General features: G+C 35.5%; 1 protein-coding gene across 2 annotated transcripts in view; it reads right to left on the bottom strand.

Moving 5' to 3' along the window:
• Nucleotides 1-22,576, bottom strand: part of SLCO4C1 (solute carrier organic anion transporter family member 4C1) — a 761,635-nt gene that overhangs the window by 104,567 nt on the left and 634,492 nt on the right. For both annotated transcript variants that reach the window (XM_044063878.1, XR_006363839.1), the window contains exon 10: nt 520-707. In XM_044063878.1, the coding sequence (XP_043919813.1) occupies nt 520-707 (188 nt within the window). The remainder of the gene's footprint in view (nt 1-519; nt 708-22,576) is intronic.

Raw genomic sequence — 22,576 nt, 5'->3', positions numbered from 1 at the left:
CAAACAGAGCACCTCACTGGCCCTCTTCAAGAGAAATCTTGATGAGTGGATGGGAAATAGAAAATTCACTCCGGGGATCACTCAAGTGGCTTTACTCGACAGAGGCACTGGGAACTAAGGTCAGGTGGTATGGTGCCAGGGTAATCCTATGGGCTAGGCTTGTAAAGGCTCCAGGGCCATTAGCCTAGAACACACCTATGAACCTATAAACCTCAAGTCAAAAAAATATTACAGCACACAGTAAACCAACAGCTACTAGATATGGTTTGCAAACCTGGGTTTGATTCACAGATAATCATTACAGAAAATTGCTGATTCTGAGTCAGTCAGATCAAAACTCCTTAGTAATCATTAAAACCAGGTAGTAATGTTCATTTTTGACTTTTAATACATTAAAGGCAAAATAAATGCAAAACATACATAGCACAACAGCTATACTGCATAACTGTATCTATTTATATAACTACGTTGTGTGGGACTATTCAGACAAAATACTTGTAAGTAAGATCAGCAACATACCTGAGGATGCTTGTAGTGATTGGAGTTGCTGTCATAAACATAGATACAACAAGAATAAGGAAAATTGACAAGAATAACGGCAGCTTGTTGCATGAGACAGTACACTTTCCTTCAAATGCCTCGTATGTAAAGTTGCTGGCAGGAGATACAAGTGTGGCATTTCTGATACAGGAGCAATTACCATAAACCTGAAAAAATGATTTTACAAAAATTAAGATATGAAGTATAAATAAACTTGTAACAAAGCAAATCTCAGTCTTGAAATAAAACAACATACAGCTGATCGATTTCTTGTCATGAGTATTTTATATTAGTCATGAAGAAGAAATACCTATTTCTAGCACAGATGAGCTGTCTTAATCCTTCATACATCTAACCCAAGAAAGAATTTCATAACAGAGTCTGGAATGTAACGATCTTTACATCAATGTTAGGGCACCATACAACTCTTCACAGAAGAGCAAAAAATGCCAGCAATTGTGGACTGTTGACAGAAATGCTGGAAGGATGCTGGGATGCCCACCAAGAGGCAGCTACAATTAGAAGATTATGCATCCACAGGGGTCACAGATGAAACTGAGGTCTAGTTTTTTAAATAAAGAATATGAGAGCAAGACATCTTGTCTGAAAGACAACAGTTTAGATAGCAATGTGTTCAGGAAAACAAAAGGCAAATGACAGTACTGAAGGTTTAGTCAGCAATATACAAGTATATCAGAAGTAAAAGGCGTCTCTTGTTTCCGGTAACGAGTCCTTTCACTGTTTGCTTCCCTCTTCACGCACACTCCCCACATACTTTTAAGCTTACAGTTCCATTTAAATTGTACATAACGACAGTAAGAAAAACAGCACATCTGGATTACCATGTAATATGTGTAAAACTGACTTACACAAAGCACTGGTAGAATGATTACTTTTTCCTTACTTCCTCTATAGTGCTAATAGTTTCTGCATCTTCACATGTATACAGCCACACAAAACGATTAACCAGATGACAGCACCTTTCTAAGCACACAAAATATGAATAAAGTAATATAACAGTGCTACAAAGTAAAGACAGATTAATGCAAGATTTAGTAAATAAATGCATTGAGCCTAAAGAAAATCAGTGAGTCCAGAATTACAGATAAAAAGCATATGGAAGAAATGTATTTTTGTTTTCTTAAATAAAAAGTAGCACTGATTCAAATTGCAGTGCTTGCCACTAGATTATTAATAGAAATGTCATTTAAATTATGCACATAAATACATTTCTGAATCAGCAAGTATGTTATCACTTGGCAGCAGCAAATTTAAACTCCCAGACTACTCATGTCATGACAGCCTAAATCAAAGACACAAACGATGATTAATTAATGAAAATGGATAAGAAAACCAATGAGGACCAGAAAAGGCTTACACAATGGGCCCTATTCCAAAAGACCTGCTCTCAGTGTAAGTGACCATGTACACCAAGAGCAAGTCTTTCAGAATCAAGACAGACTTACGCTGACAGCAACTTTCAGAAGTGGCACAAAAACAAATATCAGTAGTAATGAACATTATAGGAACCTCTTGGAAACTGTCTGTATTCCCTACAAAACGTGAGGATTTTCCAACCTAACTCCAAGGATGTAAAACTAAAAGAACACTCTATCTTTAATGGTTAACTACACAAATGACTGGGTAAACTACTCACCATTACATAAACATTTCCGACCATTAACAGGCTGTCAGTGGCACAGAGGTATAAAGTCCTGGCTATGGCCCAGGCAGCCTCTTTGTACCAACAATGTTGTGGGGGCTTATTTCCCACACCTTTACTATTTACACTTATTCAGAGATCATCTATCTTGGGGAAAAGAGAACTCCGCAAGACAACAAGGAGTGTGTGTGTGTGTGTGTATATATATATATATATATACACACACACACACACACACACACAAATATATATGTATGTGTATATATATATATATATATATATATATATTTATATATATGTGTGCGTGCGTGTGTGCATGTGTATATATATATATATATATATATATATATATATATATATATATATATAAATACATCTACACACACATTTATCTTTACCTGGATCCAGAGGCAATAGATTAAAAGTTGATTTAGTTAAAATGGTACTAACTGACCTGTCTACTCTATTCCCTTTACATCTCTGTATTTGGGAGAGACTGTCAAACCACAGGGTTAAGGAGGTTTCTCTTTTTCCCTGTTGTAGGATCACTCAGACCTCAGTCTATATAACTTGGAGGGTGGGGGGACGCAATGTACAGCTTGCCCTCCTCCCAGAAGGAAAAAACATTTATTTTACTATTTCACCATTTTTGAAGAAAAATTCTGCTGTTGTAATTTCAAAAATGGAATGCTTAGCCATTCTGCTCTACTGATGTGCACACACATACATACAGATATCTCTTTATGGATATATATGAGTTACATTAATTTCAATGCACTGCAATTAATCAAGTTGGAACAGTCAAACACAATTAACAGAGCCCTAATTAATCACATGAAGAATGCTGGACTTGCTCCCCTGCAGGATTCCATGCTAAATCCCATTCCCAACATATGACTGGTTGTGTTTCAATATTTGTTTGCTAACATTATGTACGTGCAGTACACAGACAAACACAAACACACACACAGATATATATATATATATATATATAGAGCACAGATAAATTTACTTTGCATAATAAAAATGACAAAATCATACATTCAAATAAATTCAATACCATTTTGTTTCTCATAAGTTTTTCAAAGGGGACCTGGTAAATTCTGCTCTGTTTCAATTTAAAAGTATATGACCTGAGCCCTGGCCTGTGGTGCAGATAGATTAAAGTTCTGACTGCACCCTAGAAAACACATGCTGAGTTAGAGACATAGGTGCTGGAGGGACTGGGTAGTGAAAGAAGGCAGTGAGCAACTGATGCCAATTCACCCACCCTGGGCAATAAGACGAAGGGAAAGCAGTCTGCTGCACTGCAATAGAATCTATAGCAAGGAGCCCAGAATGTTCATGCTGCACAATCATGAGCTGCTAAACCTGAAGTTGCACTTGAATTGCATGTACACCTCCAAAGAACAGCAACTGTACAGCACACAAGCTGTTAAGATGGTAGGGATAGGAAAATTTGCAGATTTAGCATGCCGGCCTAATCCCAAACACCTGACTCTTGCCTCCACTACACAATGAGTGGATTGGAACATTGCCAGATAGATGAATGAAAAGGGAAGCCACTGGTCAGATCCTGTTGACCAAAAAAATAAAACACTATAGTACACTTAAAACATACATATGGAGAGCTAACACCAGAATAGAAAACCTAATAATAAAAATAAATATTAATAACATAAAAAATAACTGACATAAACATTAATCAACCCCTTACTAGATTATGGAACAAGCTTCCCTGTTACAATCAAAGCAGCACGTTCATTATATTAACTCAAAAAACATCTTTATAAATAAAGGGGGAATACATATTATAAACATGGGACAGCAGCAAAAACTTTTTTAAGATTAGTAGGTCATAAGCTTGACAATCTAGTTTATGAAGTAACCAGGTTAACAACAAAGTGTGCCACTATTATCTGTTCTGGAAAATTACATCTAAATAAAACTATGCCTTGGCTTGATTAGCACATATTCCTAAAATACTGAATGAAATGTACAATTAAATGTCCTGTGTATCCCCTGGACATAAAAATAATAAACAAAATTAAACAGTAATAATAAACTGAGATAAAAGCTACTGCTGAAACTTGCAAAATATAGAAGAGTTACTCAACACTGTAAAAATGAGCAAGACTATTGCTATGATGAATATTTTCAAATAATGGATCATATGGAGGTAAGCCAACAAAGTGGGTAGGATAAACAGGTTAAAGCTCTGCTGTTATGCAGTTTGTTAGAAAATTAATACAAGATGACCCCCAGCAGTTAGCACAAAAGATTAAGGCTAAGAGTCATTAACATGCTGCTTCCTGTAAACAATGGTTTGATTCCCTCAGACTCGTTGTTTGCTTGCTGTGCAACTCTCAGCAAGCCACTCAACTAGACAATGCTATGTGGCAAATGGAGTACTCCTAAAAGATCTCCTGGACTGCATGCCTAGTAACTACCTATAAATCTACTGTCAACTACTAGGACCAAAATAAAAACACCAATGAAACTCTGTATCAGGAGGACAGTACAGCTGTATGAGAAAGTCACCATAACAACAGCAGTTTAAGTAGGATCACTGCAGTTGTAGATATCCTGACTTTTGAGGATTGCCAAAGGTGGACATCATTCTGGCTCGACTCCCAGACCTTGATGATGTATCACAGGTCTACTCTTCCCTACATGAGAACCCACACTTGAATCTTGGCTAAATGAGGCAAGTCCACCTGCACCATCTTCTGTTTTGTTATGCTCATGAGAAAAACCCTACATCATGCAGAATGATGATTCTTCTATCAAGGAAATGTTATACTTCAGAATTTCACCTGTGGTGCCTTATCTTCAGATGGCAGGGATGAAAAAAGGTGTAGTATAGGTAAGAGGAGAGAGTCAGATTTTCCTAGCTCCTGTCCCTTCTCTGGAAAACCACTGGACTATCATGGAAGAAGGAAGCTCACCTGCACCTGCACTGCAACACGAGTCCTACTCATCCTCTTTAGTTACTGTGAGTGTCTCTAACTGTACTAGGTTCTTCTTATACATCACATCTATAAAATAACTTGTGAAAACTGGGAAATCTCCCAGTGAAGCATCAGGAATTGAGATGTGGAAAACAGCAGTAGCTGTCCAAGTAAAGTTTCCTTTCCCAAACCCGACTCTACTCCTGGACTGTAGATCCAGTCTGTAGAACTTCAAAATTGTGTGGGCAGAGGGGCAGGTGGTTGCCTCCCAAATCCTCTGTGTCAAGACAATCCTGACAAAATAGCAGTTTTGGCTCTGCATGGACCTCTTGTGCTTCTTTTAGCAAAAGTCAGTCACTTCCTTCTTGGACAGAGACTACAAACAACTAATTTGTCAGCTGGAAGGACTCTTAGTCCTAGCCAGGTAATATTTTTATTTTCTTTTAATTTGGTTTTAAAACAATAGATAAACAAAATCAATTATAAAACAATCAAATAACTATTTAAATAGGTTCACAACTGAGCAATACATCAAATTTATATACATCAAAAACACTTAATGTTTTTCAAGCAAGTCTTTTAAGTTTAGGCCAAGATTTATGAACATGTAATGTTAGAAGTTCTCATCTTCATAGTACACAATTCACTATTGCAAACAAATTTTGCCATACTAATACATTCAACACTATTTATTATTATTTTACATTTGTTGACCGAGCTAGTCTAACTGGATACATGTCCATTTTCAGTAGAGGCCCGAGGAGATAAGCTCCAATACAGATAAATGAAAAACTTTGTAATCAATATACAAAATAAGACTAAATGAAAATATCCATATTAAACTAGCAGATTTCAGGTACTTAAACACAAAAAAAAAAACAAGAAAGATAACTAATAGCAGAATTAATTATATACAAAAAGAAAAATATATATTGCAAGTTAAAACATATTATTCTGTGAGGATAAACAAAAAACTTGTAGTGCCAGAATGCATCTACTATACAGTATGCAGTTATAAGTCATTTATAAATAGAAAGACTAAAGTCTAGAGGGGAGGCAGGTTAGGTATATACAAAATGTAAAAGGAAGAAAACAAATATATTTTTCAGTAGGAAATGTAAAGGGAGATTCCGCACAGTGTAGTTTCGGATGAAATCAGAATTTATAGGGATAAAATATGTACTAATTTCTGAGTAGTGAGGGCTAGGCAGAGTTTAGTTCAATTAGATAGATAGTAGCCTAGTCAGGTTTAGTACAGGGGCACAACCAGCGTGTTCTAAGGAAGGGTTTTAGTCTATTTTTGAAGAGTGATAGAGAGGGAAGAGAGGAGAGGTCACTGGGGAGAAGATTCCAGGATTTTCCAACAGCATTTGAGAAGAGAGATTTGCCAGCTTTGTTGTTAGGTTTAGAAATATATAGAAGATTTTTGTGTGAAGAACGCAGTGATTTCAGATTTGTGTATGGAGTGATGAGGGTAGATAGACTAGGAGTGCAGGAAGGTTTATAAAGAGTTTTATGGGCGATGGTTAGTTGATAGAATTTAATCAAGTTTTGTAGTTCAAGCCATCCCAGCTGCTTTATATTTAAGCAGTGGTGGGTTCTGTAAGGGTTACCTGTTGCAAATCTAGCAATGTTATTGTAGGAAGTTTTCAGTTTGCACAGGTTATTTTTAGAAAGGTTAGTAAAAATAGGTGAGGCATAGAGGAGGGTAGAGATTAGATGAGTATGGGCTATGGTTGGTCTAGCTGTAGGAGAAAGGTATGATTTAATTCTACAGAGGGAGCCAAGTTTTTTGTTGACAGTTTTTATTGTATTGTTGATATGGATGTCAAAGTTCAAGTTGTTATCAATGGTGATTGCCAGTAGTTTGGTAGATGTGTCAGGTGATATGATGGTGCAGTTACTGGATATAACTGACAAATCAAGTGGAGAGGAGTTGTGGGTTGGATTAAAGAGGAGGAGTTTAGTTTTTTTGGGGTTCAAAAGAAGACAATGTTGTGTAAACCATTGTTCAACTGTGTTAAATACTTTCTGGGTAAGAGAGAGAAGTTCAGATGTGGATTTGGCTGAGCATATAAGTGTCGAGTCATCAGCATATTGTATGCATGTGGCTTGGGGGATGGCTAGATGAAGGTCATTAATAAATATTGAGAAGAGGAGAGGTCCAAGTATAGACCCTTGAGGGGCACCAAGTGTAACTGGTTGGAGGGTAGAGAGAGTCTTATGCCAAATAACTGCCTGTTGTCTTTTATCTAGGTAGGACTGGAACCATTTTATACAAGGTGCATCAAATGATAGTGATTCTAGTATGTTGAGGAGAATCTGATAATTGACCATGTCGGATGCTTTAGACAGGTCAATGAATAGTGCCGAGGAGAGGTTATTAAGGTTACGATTTTTGTTAATATAATCTATAAAGGAAAGGAGGGCAGTGGTAGTACTGTGTGAAGGTCTGAAACCACGTTGATAGCTGGAAAGTAAGTTATTTTGGGTTAAGTAGTCAAGTAACTGCCTATGGATACATTTCTCCATGATCTTTGCTAGGGGGGAGAGAAGGGCAATAGGACGGTAGTTGGAGAGCTCATTGGAGTTTCTGCCATTATGGAGAGGGATAATATGAGAGACTTTCCATAGGCTAGGTATGTGACCTTCGGTAATAGTCCTATTGATCAGAATGGAAACAGGATAAGCTATGGATTTGGCTGATAGCTGTAGAAAAATCGGCAGGTAGTTGATCTGCAGAGGGAGAGCATGGTTTTAGTTTTTGTATGAGGGTTTGAATGTATGTAGTTGGGACAGGTTGTAAATGAAAAGGAGGGGGTGAGGTAGAGTTATAGGTGGGTAGAGTGAAGCTATTAGGTGTTAGATGACTAGCCAGTGTTTGGATAGTATTTGTAAAGAAAGTATTGAATGTATTGGCTGTATTTATGGGGTTAGTATGGTCAGTGTCTTGAGGGTTAGGTGTGGTGGATTGACCTGGGTGGAGTAGTTGGTTAATGCTAGTCCAGAATTTTTGTGGGCTGTTTTGATTAGTTTGTTGGAATTGTAGGTAGTATTTTTTTATCAGAGAGTATAGCTTTCTTAGTGTCATTTCTTAACTGTCTAAAGGTTTGTTGGTCAACAGGGCTTTTAGTCATTCTCCATTTGGCCCAGTGTTTATTTCTAAGGTACATTTTGTGTTTGGTTGCTTTTGAAAGCCATGGGGCAGAGTTGGTTTTAACTCTAATTAATCTGGTTGGAGCATGTTGATTGAGAATAGCCAGAAAGTTAGAGTTAAAGTACTTGATGGCTTCTTCTAAAGGGAGGTATTTTAAGGGAGACCAATTGCATGCTCTTAGTTCATTTTTGAATTGCTCAGGGTTAAAGTTCTTTTTGGATCTGATATTTTTGACAGATTTAGGATTGGGAGTATGGGTTTTGTGTCTGATAATATAGGTAAGTGAGTGGTCGCTTATATCATCAGGGAGGGTTCCTGAATTATAGTTGTGACGGTGATGGTTTATGAGAATCCAGTCTAATATGCTAGCTTTCTGATTAGTTTTATTGATCCTGGTATGGGATGTAATAGTTTGAGTAAAACAATGTAGGTTGATGTGGGTTGTAGGGAGGCTGCTGCATTAGCAGCTCCAGTCAATGTTTATATCTCCTAGGATTATGGTTTCTTGAGGCAAGTATTGGGAAAGCCAGCAAAGAATATTTTCCATAGTGGAAATGTTATTACCGGGAGGAAGATATGACATACAGATGATATAGATGGATTTGGCATTGTTAATTTGAAGTTTGGAGATGAGAATTTCTGCATTGGAATCAAGAGGTATTTTACAGTTGTAGGTGATTAGCTGTAGTCCTGATTTAAATAGAATAGCTACCCCTCCTCCTTTCTTGGCTACTCGGTCGAGTCTTAGTATGTTATATCCAAGTGGAAGGAATTCATTGTCTTTGATAGAAGGTTTTAACCATGTTTCTGTTAAGCAGAGGATATCAAAGGAATATACTTCTACTAGAGCTTGTAATTGAGGTATTTTGTTGTTTATGCTGCGTATATTAAGATGGGCTACATGGATGGAGTTAGATGTTTTACTATGTGGATTGAATGGGTAGGGGTTTTGGCTGTGGAGAGTACTAGGAGTATTTGTTGGGCCTGGGTTAGGGTGGATATCTCCATCTTTTATAGGGAGTAGTACATCTATGTAGCTTGGGTTAGGGAATTTGTTGTATAGAAGTAAATTTTCCCAAGATTGAGGGTGTAATATTTCAGATGTTGTATTCTATGATACTTTGCAAGTAGGTATTTAGGTGAAGTTGTTATGTTAGCATGGCTAAGGAGGAGTGGAATGGATTGAGCATTGGTTTCTTTGTTAGGATAGGGATGGTGTAGATGTAGTGGATAGTCATATGAAGTAAGTATGTAGGCAAAGATTAGAGGAAGTAGCAGTAGTAGTGTGAATATAGGTAGGATAAGTAGTGGGGTATGAGGTTTATACATTGTGCAGATTTTTTATTGGATATATGTAAAGGGTGAGGTTAGAGAAATGTGAAGGATATGGCAAGATGGAAGGGAGTGCTAAATAAGGTAGATATAAGAGAAGATGAAATGTGGTGGAGTGTTATGAGAGTAGTAGTAGAAGGAAGAGGTGTGGCTAGTAATTACTAGAAGCAATTGGAGGAGGAAGAGGTGTGGTTAAGTAAGTATAAGAGTAGGACCCCTAGGGTGGGTGGAAATTGGGGGTAGGGAGGGGAGCGGAGTGAAATGGAGCGGGTTGAGAAAGCTTCAGATGCAGTTGTAAAAATCAATCAGCAAGACTGACTCCAGAGGAGAAGTTAGACAAGATAGATGTGGGAAAAGGTAGTGAGAAATAAACCTAGAAGAGGTGAGTGTGGACAGTAGAAGTAGAGGGTAAAGTGAGAGGACTAAAAGGTAGTTTAGGAACAGCAGGAGAAAATAGTGTAAGTTCAGGGCATAAGTGACAAGAAAGAGGGAAAAGCTGGGGTGAGAAGCCCCCTAGTAGACAGTTCAGTTAACTGCAAGGCTGATAAGAGGGAGTTAAAGAGCAAACAAGAAAAGGTTGCTGGACAAAGGGAGTTTAAAGAGGGGATGGGAAAAGAGAGTAAGAGGTATAGTGGAGGGGGGGGTAGAGGCTGCTGGATGTCCTAGCTCAGGACTTTCTCTAACCTTGTGGTATAGGTACAACAGTAGAAAGTCTCTCTGGCAGGAATTATTCCACAAACATACTTTGCTGGTGTCCTTTGGAGAGGTATTGTAGGGTGGATTATTCAGTGAGGTGGACCTCAGATAAGTTGGAGTCCTTTATTCTCCTAGAGACTAGTGCAGGTAGCACAAGATGGGCAGGTAACTTGAGGAGGCAAGAGAGAGAAGGTAGGGATGAGAAACAGTAGATTCCACATAGCAATATAAGCTTACTCATACATTACACTAGTTAATCAGCGACACAGTCATAATAGTAAATTACATTTCTAGAAAACCCATATTCTACAGAGAATGGGCTATGCATTCACAAAAACAGTATTGGTATATAACAAATATGTCAATCAAAACACTTGTTGTCAACAATCTATTCCTCTATACTGCTATAGTACAGTGCCCATTTGAAAGTAGCACTAAATTAAATAAAGCAATTTGAAAGTAGCACTAAATTAAATAAAGCAATTGGTCATGATTAAATATTTAACTTCAGTAATAAATAAGACATGTTACATCGTATCTACAGATGCTATGCTCGAACTACAGTAGTAGTACATCATGTAAACATTTTCTTCCAAATGCTGTGCTAACACTTCCTCAGTACACAACTAGAGGGAGTAACTTTACTTTTTCAATTTTTAGCAATTACTTTTGTGGGTATAGCAATAATAGACCAAAGGAGAGACACTTGGGTTTTTGGAATTATCTCCAGAACTGGAGCATTAAATAAAACTAAAGATTTAGAAATATTACACCTATCTGATCACAGAGCTTGAATGAAGGTATTAATATATTTCCAAAAAGGGGAGACGACTTCAAACTCATATACCACATGCATCGAATCAGCTATTATTTCAGAATCACATCTCCATTATTTAATTATATTTGATTTATACACAACTGTAAATTTGTTAGGAGTGACAAAATCTCTGTGTAAGAATCTCCAAGTGAAAGTTTTCCAATATAATAAAGATGTGGTTTTATCTGTAGATTTTAATATTATTTCTGGTATTCTTCAGAGAAGTCTTCATTATTACATTTTGAGGAATAGTTCCAATAAGAATTGTACAAATATGTGAAATCTAACTTAAGAATTTTATAAATCTGTGAGAAATGCGATTTATTTTCCATTGCATCAGTACTGATATTTATTAACAATTCCAATAATTTGGGGAAAAATTTCTTGTCTATGCTAACTATCTTACTTATCTATGTGTTCACAAGGTCTCTAAATATTTGAAAAATTAACCAATTCTCAGAATCTTAACTTGATTTGGACCACACATTTTTAACAGTATACACATCAGTACCATTTAAGAATTGAAGCCAATCAATGAAGTTACTTCATTGTTTCAATACTAGCATTTTGCTGAAGTTGCACGTTTCCTAAGTAGTTGTTTGTATATGCAACTGAAAACATACAAATCTTAAGTCTTTAATACAATGGTTAGAATATGTGAACCTTTGGAAAGAGGAAATTATATTATTTAAAGAGGGAATTTGAGAAGAGGACATAATTCCATTTACACAAAAATCTTTTGATAACCAGATAAAACTATTAGGTACTATTTGTTTATGACGGGTTGCGATATATTTATTAACACTTCTTGATGTACGTTTCCATTTTGAATCAAAAGATAAATTTATCCATAATGCTACAACTTTTACAACTGTTGAAGTAGCATACCATTGAATATCAGGGAATCTTATTCCACCATTACCCCAACCTTTTATTTGCCAATCAAAGGAAATGCTTGGTTTATTAGGATGCCAACAAATTTTAAGTAGAACATTATTTATTGTTGTCTTCATTTTTTTTCTTGGTTACGATAGTACTAAAGATGGTAAGACAAACGATATTTTAAGGAGAATTACCATCTTAATAAGCATTAATCGTTATTCTATGGTAAAGAAGAATTTGTTCCAATTTGTGACTAAACGTAAAATTTTAACAATCTGCTAAAAGTTTGTTTCATTTCTTTACTGTTAGACATAACGGTTATACCAAGACATTCCATTTGACTGCTATTCCAATTGACATCAGAATACTTTTGTATATTTTTTTTTATTAATTAATAATGTACATGTTTTATGATTAAATCTTAAGTTCGAGATTTCTTCAACCTGACTCACAGAACTAATTAAATGAGTTACTGAATTATCTATATTTCCTATTGTTTTACTATCATCAGCAAATAGTTCAATCTTTAGTTCAAAATCTTCTTTTATTTTGATACCATTAATGTTCTTATTGGATTGAATACTACTGGCAAAGGGTTCTATGGCTAATGCAAAAAGTAAATGTGATATGGACAGCCTTGTTTTGTGCCTTTTTGTAATATAAAGGAATTAGAAAGAAAAAAATAACATATTTTAACATAAGCACGAGAGTTATTGTATAACTCAGAAATGAATTCAATTAGCTCAGGTAAGAAATTATACACTTTAAGTGTTTTAAATAGGTACGACCCATTAACTGAGTGAAACGCCTTATCTAAATTGAGACCAATGATAGAAAGTTCTTTTTATTTTTATTTGCATAGTCTTATTAATATATGTATTATTATAGTATCCTATACTTGTCTATTTAAAAGAAATCCAGTTTGATTACTGTTAATTAGTTTAGGTATAAGTAGATTAATTCTGTTAACTAAAATGGACATGAACATCCTATAGTCCACATTTAAAAGTGACACGGGTCTTTATGATGATCACTTTGTAGGATCCTTATCTTCTTTCAAAATAGGTGATACAAGAGAATATTTACATGATGGGGGACTTCAGCAGTTAATTTTGTTTCTCTGTACAGATTATCTAATATTTTAACTGCATCATCCAGTCATATTTTATGTAGTTCTGGTACAAGACCATCTAAGCCTGGAGCCTTATTATTTGTTACCTTTTTTATTTGATCTTTTATTTCCATTAAAGTGAATGGTCTACCAATTATTTTATTTGTTCACGTGTTATTTTATTATCTATATTTTTCCTTAGACAGGTTTCAACTATACAATCATTATCTAGGTTACTTGTATTATTATTTATATTTTCATAAAATATTTTAAAGCCCTAAGGATACCTTTGATATCTGTTCTTTATTACTTATGTGTGTAATAATTTCATTGATATGATTTAGTTTATTCATTTTCTTTGATCCAAGAGCAAGTTTATGCAAGCTTATAGAGTCTACTGAATACGCCTGAAGTTTAAGTTCTTCCAGTTTATTGAAAATTTCTGAGTTAGAATTTCAACATATTCTGTATTTAGGTTTTAATTTCAGACTGACTGATGATGCCATTTAGTTTTAGATTTAACTTTAGTGTGTCTATTTTGGCCTGCAGTGTACTCAATTCTTTGTCTCATTTTCTTGTTTTACTAATATACCAACTTGTAACGGTTCCATTTAAGTAAACCTTTAGTGAATTCCACAGGACAATGGCCAGATACTTCACTATTCATGTTTATTCCTATAAAATGTTTGATCTCTAACATACCAATCCTTGAATCTTTTTTATTTTAATAATGTATCCTGGTAATCTCCTGTGATATATTACACTGTCATTTTTTAAAATATTATTAAATATTATAGCACTATGGTCCAATAATGGACTTGAAACTACTGAAACTTCTCTGGTATGTGATAACAGATTGTTTGAGGCAAACATTTTATCAATATTTGTTTGTGTTCCACATATATATATATATGAATAATGGGTAAACTGAAGTGAGTTTGTTTTCCTTAGCTTACAGTGGATATAAAAAGTGTACACACCCCTGTTAAAATGCCAGTTTTTTGTGATATAAAAGAGAGACCACAATAAATCACTTCAAAACATTTACCACCTTTAATGTGACCTATAATGTGTACAATTCAATTGAAAAACAAATGTTAGGGGAAAAATATAAAAAAGAAAAAAAAATGTACAATAAGCTGGTTGCATAAGTGTGCACACCCTTAAATTAATACTTTGTTCCGGCACCTTTTGATTTAATTAAAGAATTCAGTCTTTTTGGGTACACACCTGCCATCAATTAAACACTCTGATTAACCCCAAATAAAGTTCAGCTGTCCTAGTAGGAATTTTCTAACATTTACTCAGTTGCCTGCTACAGCAAAAGCCATGGTTCACAGAGAGATTGCAAAGCATCAAAGGGATCTCATTGTTGAAAGGTATCAGTTAGGAGAAGGGTACAAAAATTTTTCCACAGCATTGGATATACCATGGAACACAATGAAGACAGTCATCAAAAAGTGGAGAAAATATGGGACAACAGTGACATTGCAAAGAACTGGATGACCCTCCAACATTGATGAAAAGACAAGACGAAGACTGGTCAGGGAAGCTGCCAAGAGACCTACAGCAACACTGAAGGAGCTGCAGGAATTTCTGGCAAGTACTGGTTGTATACTACATGTGACAATAATCTCCCATATTCTCCATATGTCTGGACTATGGGGTAGGGGTACAAGAAGGAAGTATTTTCTTACACAGAAAAACATCTAGGCCCAGCTAAAATTTGCAAAACAATACATCATGTCTCCCAAAAGCATGTGGGGAAAATGTGATATGGTCTGATGAGACCAAGGTTGAACTTTTTGGCCACAATTCCAAACGGTATGCTTGGCACAAAAATACTTCACATTGTTGGGAGGGTGGCTTAATGGCTAAGGTGTTTGCCTTACAAACACAAGGTGCAAGGTTTGAGTCTCGCAAGGAATAATTGGCTAAGCTTGAAATGGCTCACAAGGGCAGTTAGCTTAGTAATAAACTATGAACTAAATTATGAACCAAAAGAACACCAGCCCTACAGTGAAGCATGATGGTGGCAGTATCATGCTTTGGGGTTGCTTTTCTTCAGCTGGAACTGGGGCTTTAGTCAAGGTGGAGGGAATTATGAACATTTCCAAATTCCAGTCAGTTTTGGCTTAAAATCTTCAGGTGTCTGCTAGAAAGATGAAGATGAAGAGCAATTTTACCTTTCAACATGACAATGACCCCAAGCATACATCCAAATCAACAAAAGAATGGCTTCACCAGAAGAAAATTAAAGTTTTGGAATGGCTTAGCCAAAGCCCAGAGCTAAATCCAATAGAAAATCTGTGAGGTGACCTGAAGAGGGCTGTGCACAAGAGATGGCCTCCCAATCTGACAGATCTGGGCACTTTTGCAAGGAAGAGTGGGCAAATATTGCCAAGTCAGGATGTGCCATGCTGATAGACTCCTACCCAAGAAAACTGAATGCTGTAATTAAACCAAAAGGTGCCTCAACAAAGTATTAGTTTAAAGGTGTGCACACGTATGTAACCAGCTTCTTGTACGTTTTTCCCCTAGAAGAGTGGTTTGTTTTTCAATTGAATTGTACAGAAGAGCATATTAAAGGTGGGAAAAGTTTTGAAATTGTTTATTGTGGTCTCATTTTTTTATCACAAAAACCTGGAATTTTAACAAGGGTATGTACATTTTTTATATCCACTGTATTATTTACATATATATCTATATATATATCTATATATATATATCTATATATATATATATATATATATATATATATATATATCCTTTAAATTCATTAGATTTACAAAATCCATTAACCCGCTAAAGATGTGATTCTCAGCTTTCCATCTGCAGTGGAGTTTTTGCCTGGTAAAGTACAATTAAAATCACCCAGCCATTATGGCTTCATCTTTTATGCAATAGGCTATAGTGTCTAAGTAATTTTTTGTATCTTTAGCTCCAAACCCTGGAATCCAATAAGAGTTCACCAATGTATATAGTTTTCTGTTCCACTCGATAACTATGCTTAACAAACCATTTTTATCAACATAGGTATCTCTTACTTTAGGCATTACTGGCAAGTTCTTTCATAAAATGAAGGAGACACTTTTCTTTTAGCTCGAAAGTCAGAATCAGCTAAAACCAAATAATCGTTTAATGGAAGTTTGTTTACATCTTTATTAAGTAAACGTGCTTCTTGTAAAAATACTATTTGAGCTGTATGTAATTGCAGGTATTTGAACAGACACTCCCTCCTATGCTGGATGATTCAGTCCATTAATATTAATAGATATGCATTTAAAATATATCACTTATATGAGAGAGAAAAAAAACAGGTATAATGAAATCACACTTACGTACAGAACTTATTACATAAATATGGAATCTTTAGCTATGGACAAACTTTTGAAACAAATAAAAAATTGCCTAATGATATAACTCTAAAACATTCTATGATGGAATAACATTCCTAGTTTGTTGAAAATGACAAACTACATCTCCAGCTCTCCATCAGGCTAACAACTCTTAGCTCATGCTTCTGATTCATATTAATGTGTCTCATTTTTAGTATGCATTATCTTAAAAAAAGCATCACTGAGTTCTTATGAATAAGATTTAAACAGGTGTTCAGAATCTTTATTATAAGTTGACCAAACTGAATATCTCTAAAATCATCTTTGCCTGTAAATTCACATTATCACCTCCTTGGTTTACTACAGGGAGGAAGAAATTTGTTCTTTTCATATTTACTAAATTATAGGTCATATGATTTTATATTTTTTCTACTTGATTTACTATGTGTAAAGTTGTTCATAGGCTCATAAGTACATAAATTAGTACCAGGCTAACTGTCCTTGTGGGCTTTTCTAAGCCCAGCCAATTACCCCATGTGAGAATCAAACCCTGCACCTTATACCTAAAAGGTGAACACCTTTACCACTATGCCAGCCTCCTACCCTTGTAGACATATTTATATTGTTCAACTGTATATCTATCTATATATGTCTATATCTATCTATCTCTCTCTCTCTATATATACATATATATATATATATATATATATATACATATATATACGCACACACACACACACATATATATATATATATACACACACACATATATATATATATATATATATATATAATATATATATATATACATATATATATATAATTATTCTGATCTCCATTTCTGTTCATACACTATGTATTATACAATTACTATATTCCTAGGTTTTATATTTTATCTATAATCCTAGTACAGAGTATGATATAATAGAACACTTATATTTACCTTATATATTTGTTATTCTAATGTAGTACTACTGCTAAAATCAGTCCTATTTTCCTTAAATGTTGTACCTAATAGCATCTCAACAAACATCTGAAAAATCTTCCCTTTTAAGATTCAAACCCATCACAATAAAATGTTCTGAGATATTAAGCTTTGTTATCATTAAACAGAGACAATAACAGAGAAAGACAATCCTACTTTTTTATCAGAAGTATTTTTCTATAGGCTAGTATATAAACTACCCTTTTGGTATAAGACAAGCATTCAGAACTATTTAATAACTGACAGTGGTTTAGAATGCAATTCACTGTCTTTTGCTTATTAGTTAACTTGTATTCATTGACATCTTAGCATATGGTTCAAATATTAGGATTACTTACCTTTAGACAGGTAGCAGTAACCTGGACAATTCTTAAATTTTCAGAACTCCTGCAGCATCACAAAAGTGCCCATGGCTCTAATTAAGCTACTGCAAGCTGGTCTTCATGACCAGGGCTTTCAAATGAACAGTTTTATCAACTAAAATTCACAAAAAAATATTCACAAGTGAATCCAAGCCACCTCTACATTATTCAACAATCCCTAAAACCTTTCCAAACCACTAAAAAAGAAACATTTAAAGTAAGTTGACCACTACAAAGCTAGTGTATTTAAAGAAATACCATTTAATGATTCAGTAAACACTATTTGTATGACATGTTTAATATAAAGCGGACTGTCATTTTTTAAAGGAGACATAGCATATAAACTTGCATTAAAAGAATGACAGATATTGTGTGATCCAGGTTTAACTTGTAAAAGTGTGAATGTTACTCTAATTATTTGATAACATTCCAATAACAACTTTTATATTTGTAAGAAACTATATTTTGTATACTTTGTTTATAACACAGCATAACTTTCCTGGGTGCTATTGTATATCAAGTATATTATCAGTAGCAAGCATTCATAACTGTGAAATAACTGGCAGTGGTTCAGAATGCAACTCACTGTCTTTTGCTTATTATCTAACTTGTATTCTTTGACATATTAGCATACGATTCAAAATATTATGATTATTTACTTTTAGACGGGAAGAAGTAACCTGGACATTTCTTAGAATTTTCATAACTCCTGCAGCATCACTAAAGTGCTCATGAAGTTGTTTCAAGCTGGCGTTCATGATAAAGGCTTGAAAATGAACAATCCATCAACTACAATTCACATAAAAATGCTTGCAAGTGAATCCAAGCTACCTCCAGACCACACATGAATAGCTACCAAAAAAACAACAAAAAACATCTCAAAGTATCCCAACCACTAAAAAGCCATTGCACTCAAAGAAATAACATTTAATTATTCAGCAAGCACTATTTGTGTGAGGTGTTTAATTTAAAGCAGACTGTCGTTTTTTAAAGGAGACATAGCATATAAATGCATTAAAAGAATGACAGTTATGTCTGATCTAGGTTTAACTTGTAAAAGTGTGACTATTACTCTAAATATTTGATATCATTCCAATAGTAACTTTTATATATGGAAAAAGCTATATTTGTATACATAGGTTACATACATAGGTTAATACTAAGCTAACTGCCCTTGAGAGCCATTTTAAGCCTAGACAATTATCCCTTGTGAGACTCAAACCCTGCACCTTGTGTTTGTATGGCAAACACCTTAACCATTAGGCCACCCTCCCAACCCTTAGTTTATAACATAGCATGTCTTCCCTGGGTGCTATTGCATGTCAAGTAAACTCTCATTAGCATACTACTGGAACATTTTAAGAACCCAGAATGTAAATTAACATGCCTCTTTAGTGTCATTTGTTGCATCTTGTATTATATTTAGTAGCACATTACTCAACTATGCCAATATAGAAAGTGTGCCCCCTAACATAAGTTTTATCATATTAATGATTAACTTTTAATAAAAATGAATAGTTCAATCTTTTAAACCCTAAATGAAAAGAAGAGGCTTTAATATGATATATAGCCAAAAGAATCAAACTCTTAACATTCTAAAAAGGAAACTAGTAACCATTTGAAGTAGGGAAATAAATAACTAAATTATTTACTTTGTAAAAAGTAATATTCGGCATCTGTTCACAAAATATATTGATTTTCATTTGTCCTTGAGCATTTTCTTCTTTTGTGTTAAACCATCTCTTGTTGCATTTCCCTTCAAAAAAGTTGATAGATTCCAGTCCATTTCTGCTGTTTTTTCTGGGATTTTATTTTTCTCGATAAAGTTCACTGCATCTCCCAAGGTGTTAAAAATCTCCTTTCCTTCTGGAAGGTGAAGCCTTATTTTTCTGGAAACAAGATTTGTGCCTTAATATATTTTTTCTTTAAACTTCTAACAAGAGGCACACATGCTTTTCTCTGTCATCACTAAGGTTGAATAATCATTATGAAATCTTATTTTCTTTAATTTTAACTGGATAATTAGTCCATGCAGCTTTAAGACAAAATCTGTATCTTGAGTTGAGACAAATCTTACAATCACTGACCTTGCTGAAGGCGTTCTATTTTATAAGAGGAGTTAGAAAGTGATCTATGTGCCCTTTCAATGCCAAAGGAAAATGTTCCAGGCAGGTTCAAAGTTTTAGGCAGCCAGGTACTAAGGAAGTGAATCATGCCGTCTCCCACTTCTTTTTCAGGAATCCCATAAATCCCGGTGTTATTCCTTCTAGATCTGTTCTCTAAGTCTTCTATTTTTTCTCACAATAAGTAGTTTTGTTTCAGAAGAAATTCAGTGTTTTTCTCATTTTCAAGTAGTCTTCTGTCAAACTCAGACACTGCCTCTTCTATACTCGAGATTTGTGATAATTGTTCCTTAAGAGATTCACTCAGCACTTCAACTCCTTTTTTTACATTTCTCTTTAAAATTGTTCATTTTCCTTTCTAATTTATCTATCTTTACAGATAACTCACTGATGTTACTTAGTACAGCCTGTATGTTTTTTTCTCATAGTACTGTTCTGTACACTGGACTTAGAGTGGCTCAATCTGAGACAATTCATTTTCTTGGCAGGAAAAAGCAATAAAAAAGTTTCAAACTTGTTATTTTTGTAGTAAATCTTTCAGCAGATGTTTAGCTATAAATCTGTAAAGCTTTGAAAAGTACAGTTTTGTACCTACCATAAATGTAGATGTTCGAGGATTCCATTGCTGCAGTCCTGACTATTGGGTATAGTCCGCGTCCCAGTCGGCCCGAATACCAGAGTATAAGGCTGACGTCGGTCAGGGCGCATTAGACTGACGTCAGTACGTCAGGGTACTAATGCGCATGACCGACGTCATATCCTCAGTCTTTTCTTGCCCCAGATGTCAGAAGACCCAAAAGACAAGTCCCAAAACAACCTGCACCAAAAACATGTATAATATATACAACAATATATGTATATAAAAATATAAGCATGTAAACTCACCTACACAACCACCCCTAAACACAGAGGGAAGGAGGGAGGGTAAATTGGACTGCAGCAATGGAATCCTCGAACATCTACATTTATGGTAGGTACAAAACTGTACTATGTTCTTCGTCTTCCATTGCTGCAGTCCTGACTATTGGGTAGAATCCCAAAGCAGAGGGAAGGGAGGCTGGCAAATTATAAAGTAGTAGGAGCTGACAACATGCCTTGTAAAACAGCTGTGGCAAAACCAGCCCTAGTCTTAGAGTATATAGGAAGGTGATAATGCCTAGAGAAAGTATGCACTGAACTCCAAGTAGCTGCTTCCAGAATATCCTTAGTTGCCACCCCCCTTAGAAATGCTGTTGAAGTGGCAGTAGCCCTAGTGGAATGAGGCCTAATCCCAGCTGGTATCTCCTTGCCATGATGGGAATAACAAAATGCAATGCAAAAGCCAATCCACCTAGAAATAGTTTGTTTTGACACAGGCTTGCCCTGTGAACTCAAAGCAAAAGAAACAAGTAACTGCTGAGACTGCCTAAAATCCTTAGTCCTGCTCAAATAATAACGCAATTGCCTGTGTACATCTAAAGTGTGCAAAATCTTTTCCCCTTTATTTTGAGGATCTGCAAAAAACGTAGGCAAATGAATAGTTTGGTTTAAAGCCACACTAGAAACCACCTTAGGCATAAAGGAAGGATTAGTGCGTAATGATACCCTGTCCTTATGGAAAATCAAAAGGCTCTACTGCCATAAGGGCCTGCAACTCAGACACCCTTCTTGCAGAAGTAATAGCCAACAGAAAAGCAGTCTTCCATGACAAATATTTCAATTCAGCAGTAGCTGCAGGCTCAAAAGGTTGTAGAGTAAGTTTTTCCAACACAAAATTGAGATCCCAAGCAGGAGTAGGAGCTCTCGTGGGGGTCTTATATTCTTTGCCCCTCTAAGAAACTGCTTGAACAAAGGATGCGAAACAAAGGTGGGTCACAATCATAGTGAGCTGAAATTGCTGCAGCATGAATCTTTATGGAAGAGAAGGACAATCCTTTGTCCAATAATTCAGTAAGATATTGAAGAGCCACACTCAAATTAGGCTCTGAAATCTCCAAATTCTTTGCTGTACTCCAAAATAAAAATCTCTTCCATTTTTCTGCGTACACTCTCCTTGTACTAGGCCTTCTAGCTTCCATAATCACATTTAAAACTTGTTGAGGAAGTTGAGACCTGCTGTGTTTCAACACAGAATATGCCAGGCTGTTAGATGAAGAGAGTGAAGCTTGACATTGAGCAGATGACCGTCCTTCTGAGATAACAGATGAGGAATCAGAGGTAAAGGCCATGGAGGCTTCTTTACCAGACTCCGTAGTAGTGGGTACCAGTGTTGCCGAGGCCAATCTGGAGCTATCAAAATCATCCTTGGCCTGTCTTGTCTGACCTTTAATAGTACCTTTGGAAGAAGCGGTAGAGGTGGAAAGGCATACACATGAAGGTTTTTCCAACTGAAAGACAAAGCATCCACTTTCCAAGCTGTGAGATGAAACCCCTTTGTGCAATACTTTGGCAGCTGGTGGTTTAGTGGAGAAGCGAACAGATCTATGTCTGGAGTTCCCCATGACACTGTCAATTTCTGAAATACATGAAGATCCAGTTTCCACTCGTGGGGATCCATGATTTGTCTGCTTAACACATCTGCTAAGGAGTTCTGTGCTCCTGGCAGAAACCTTGCCTGAAGAGTTAGTTGCAAGCTTAGCG

Source organism: Protopterus annectens, chromosome 2.part2 (assembly GCF_019279795.1).
Source record: "Protopterus annectens isolate FY-2018-M chromosome 2.part2, PAN1.0, whole genome shotgun sequence".
Taxonomy (NCBI): domain Eukaryota; kingdom Metazoa; phylum Chordata; order Ceratodontiformes; family Protopteridae; genus Protopterus; species Protopterus annectens.
This window is presented reverse-complemented; position numbering and strand designations above follow the sequence as displayed.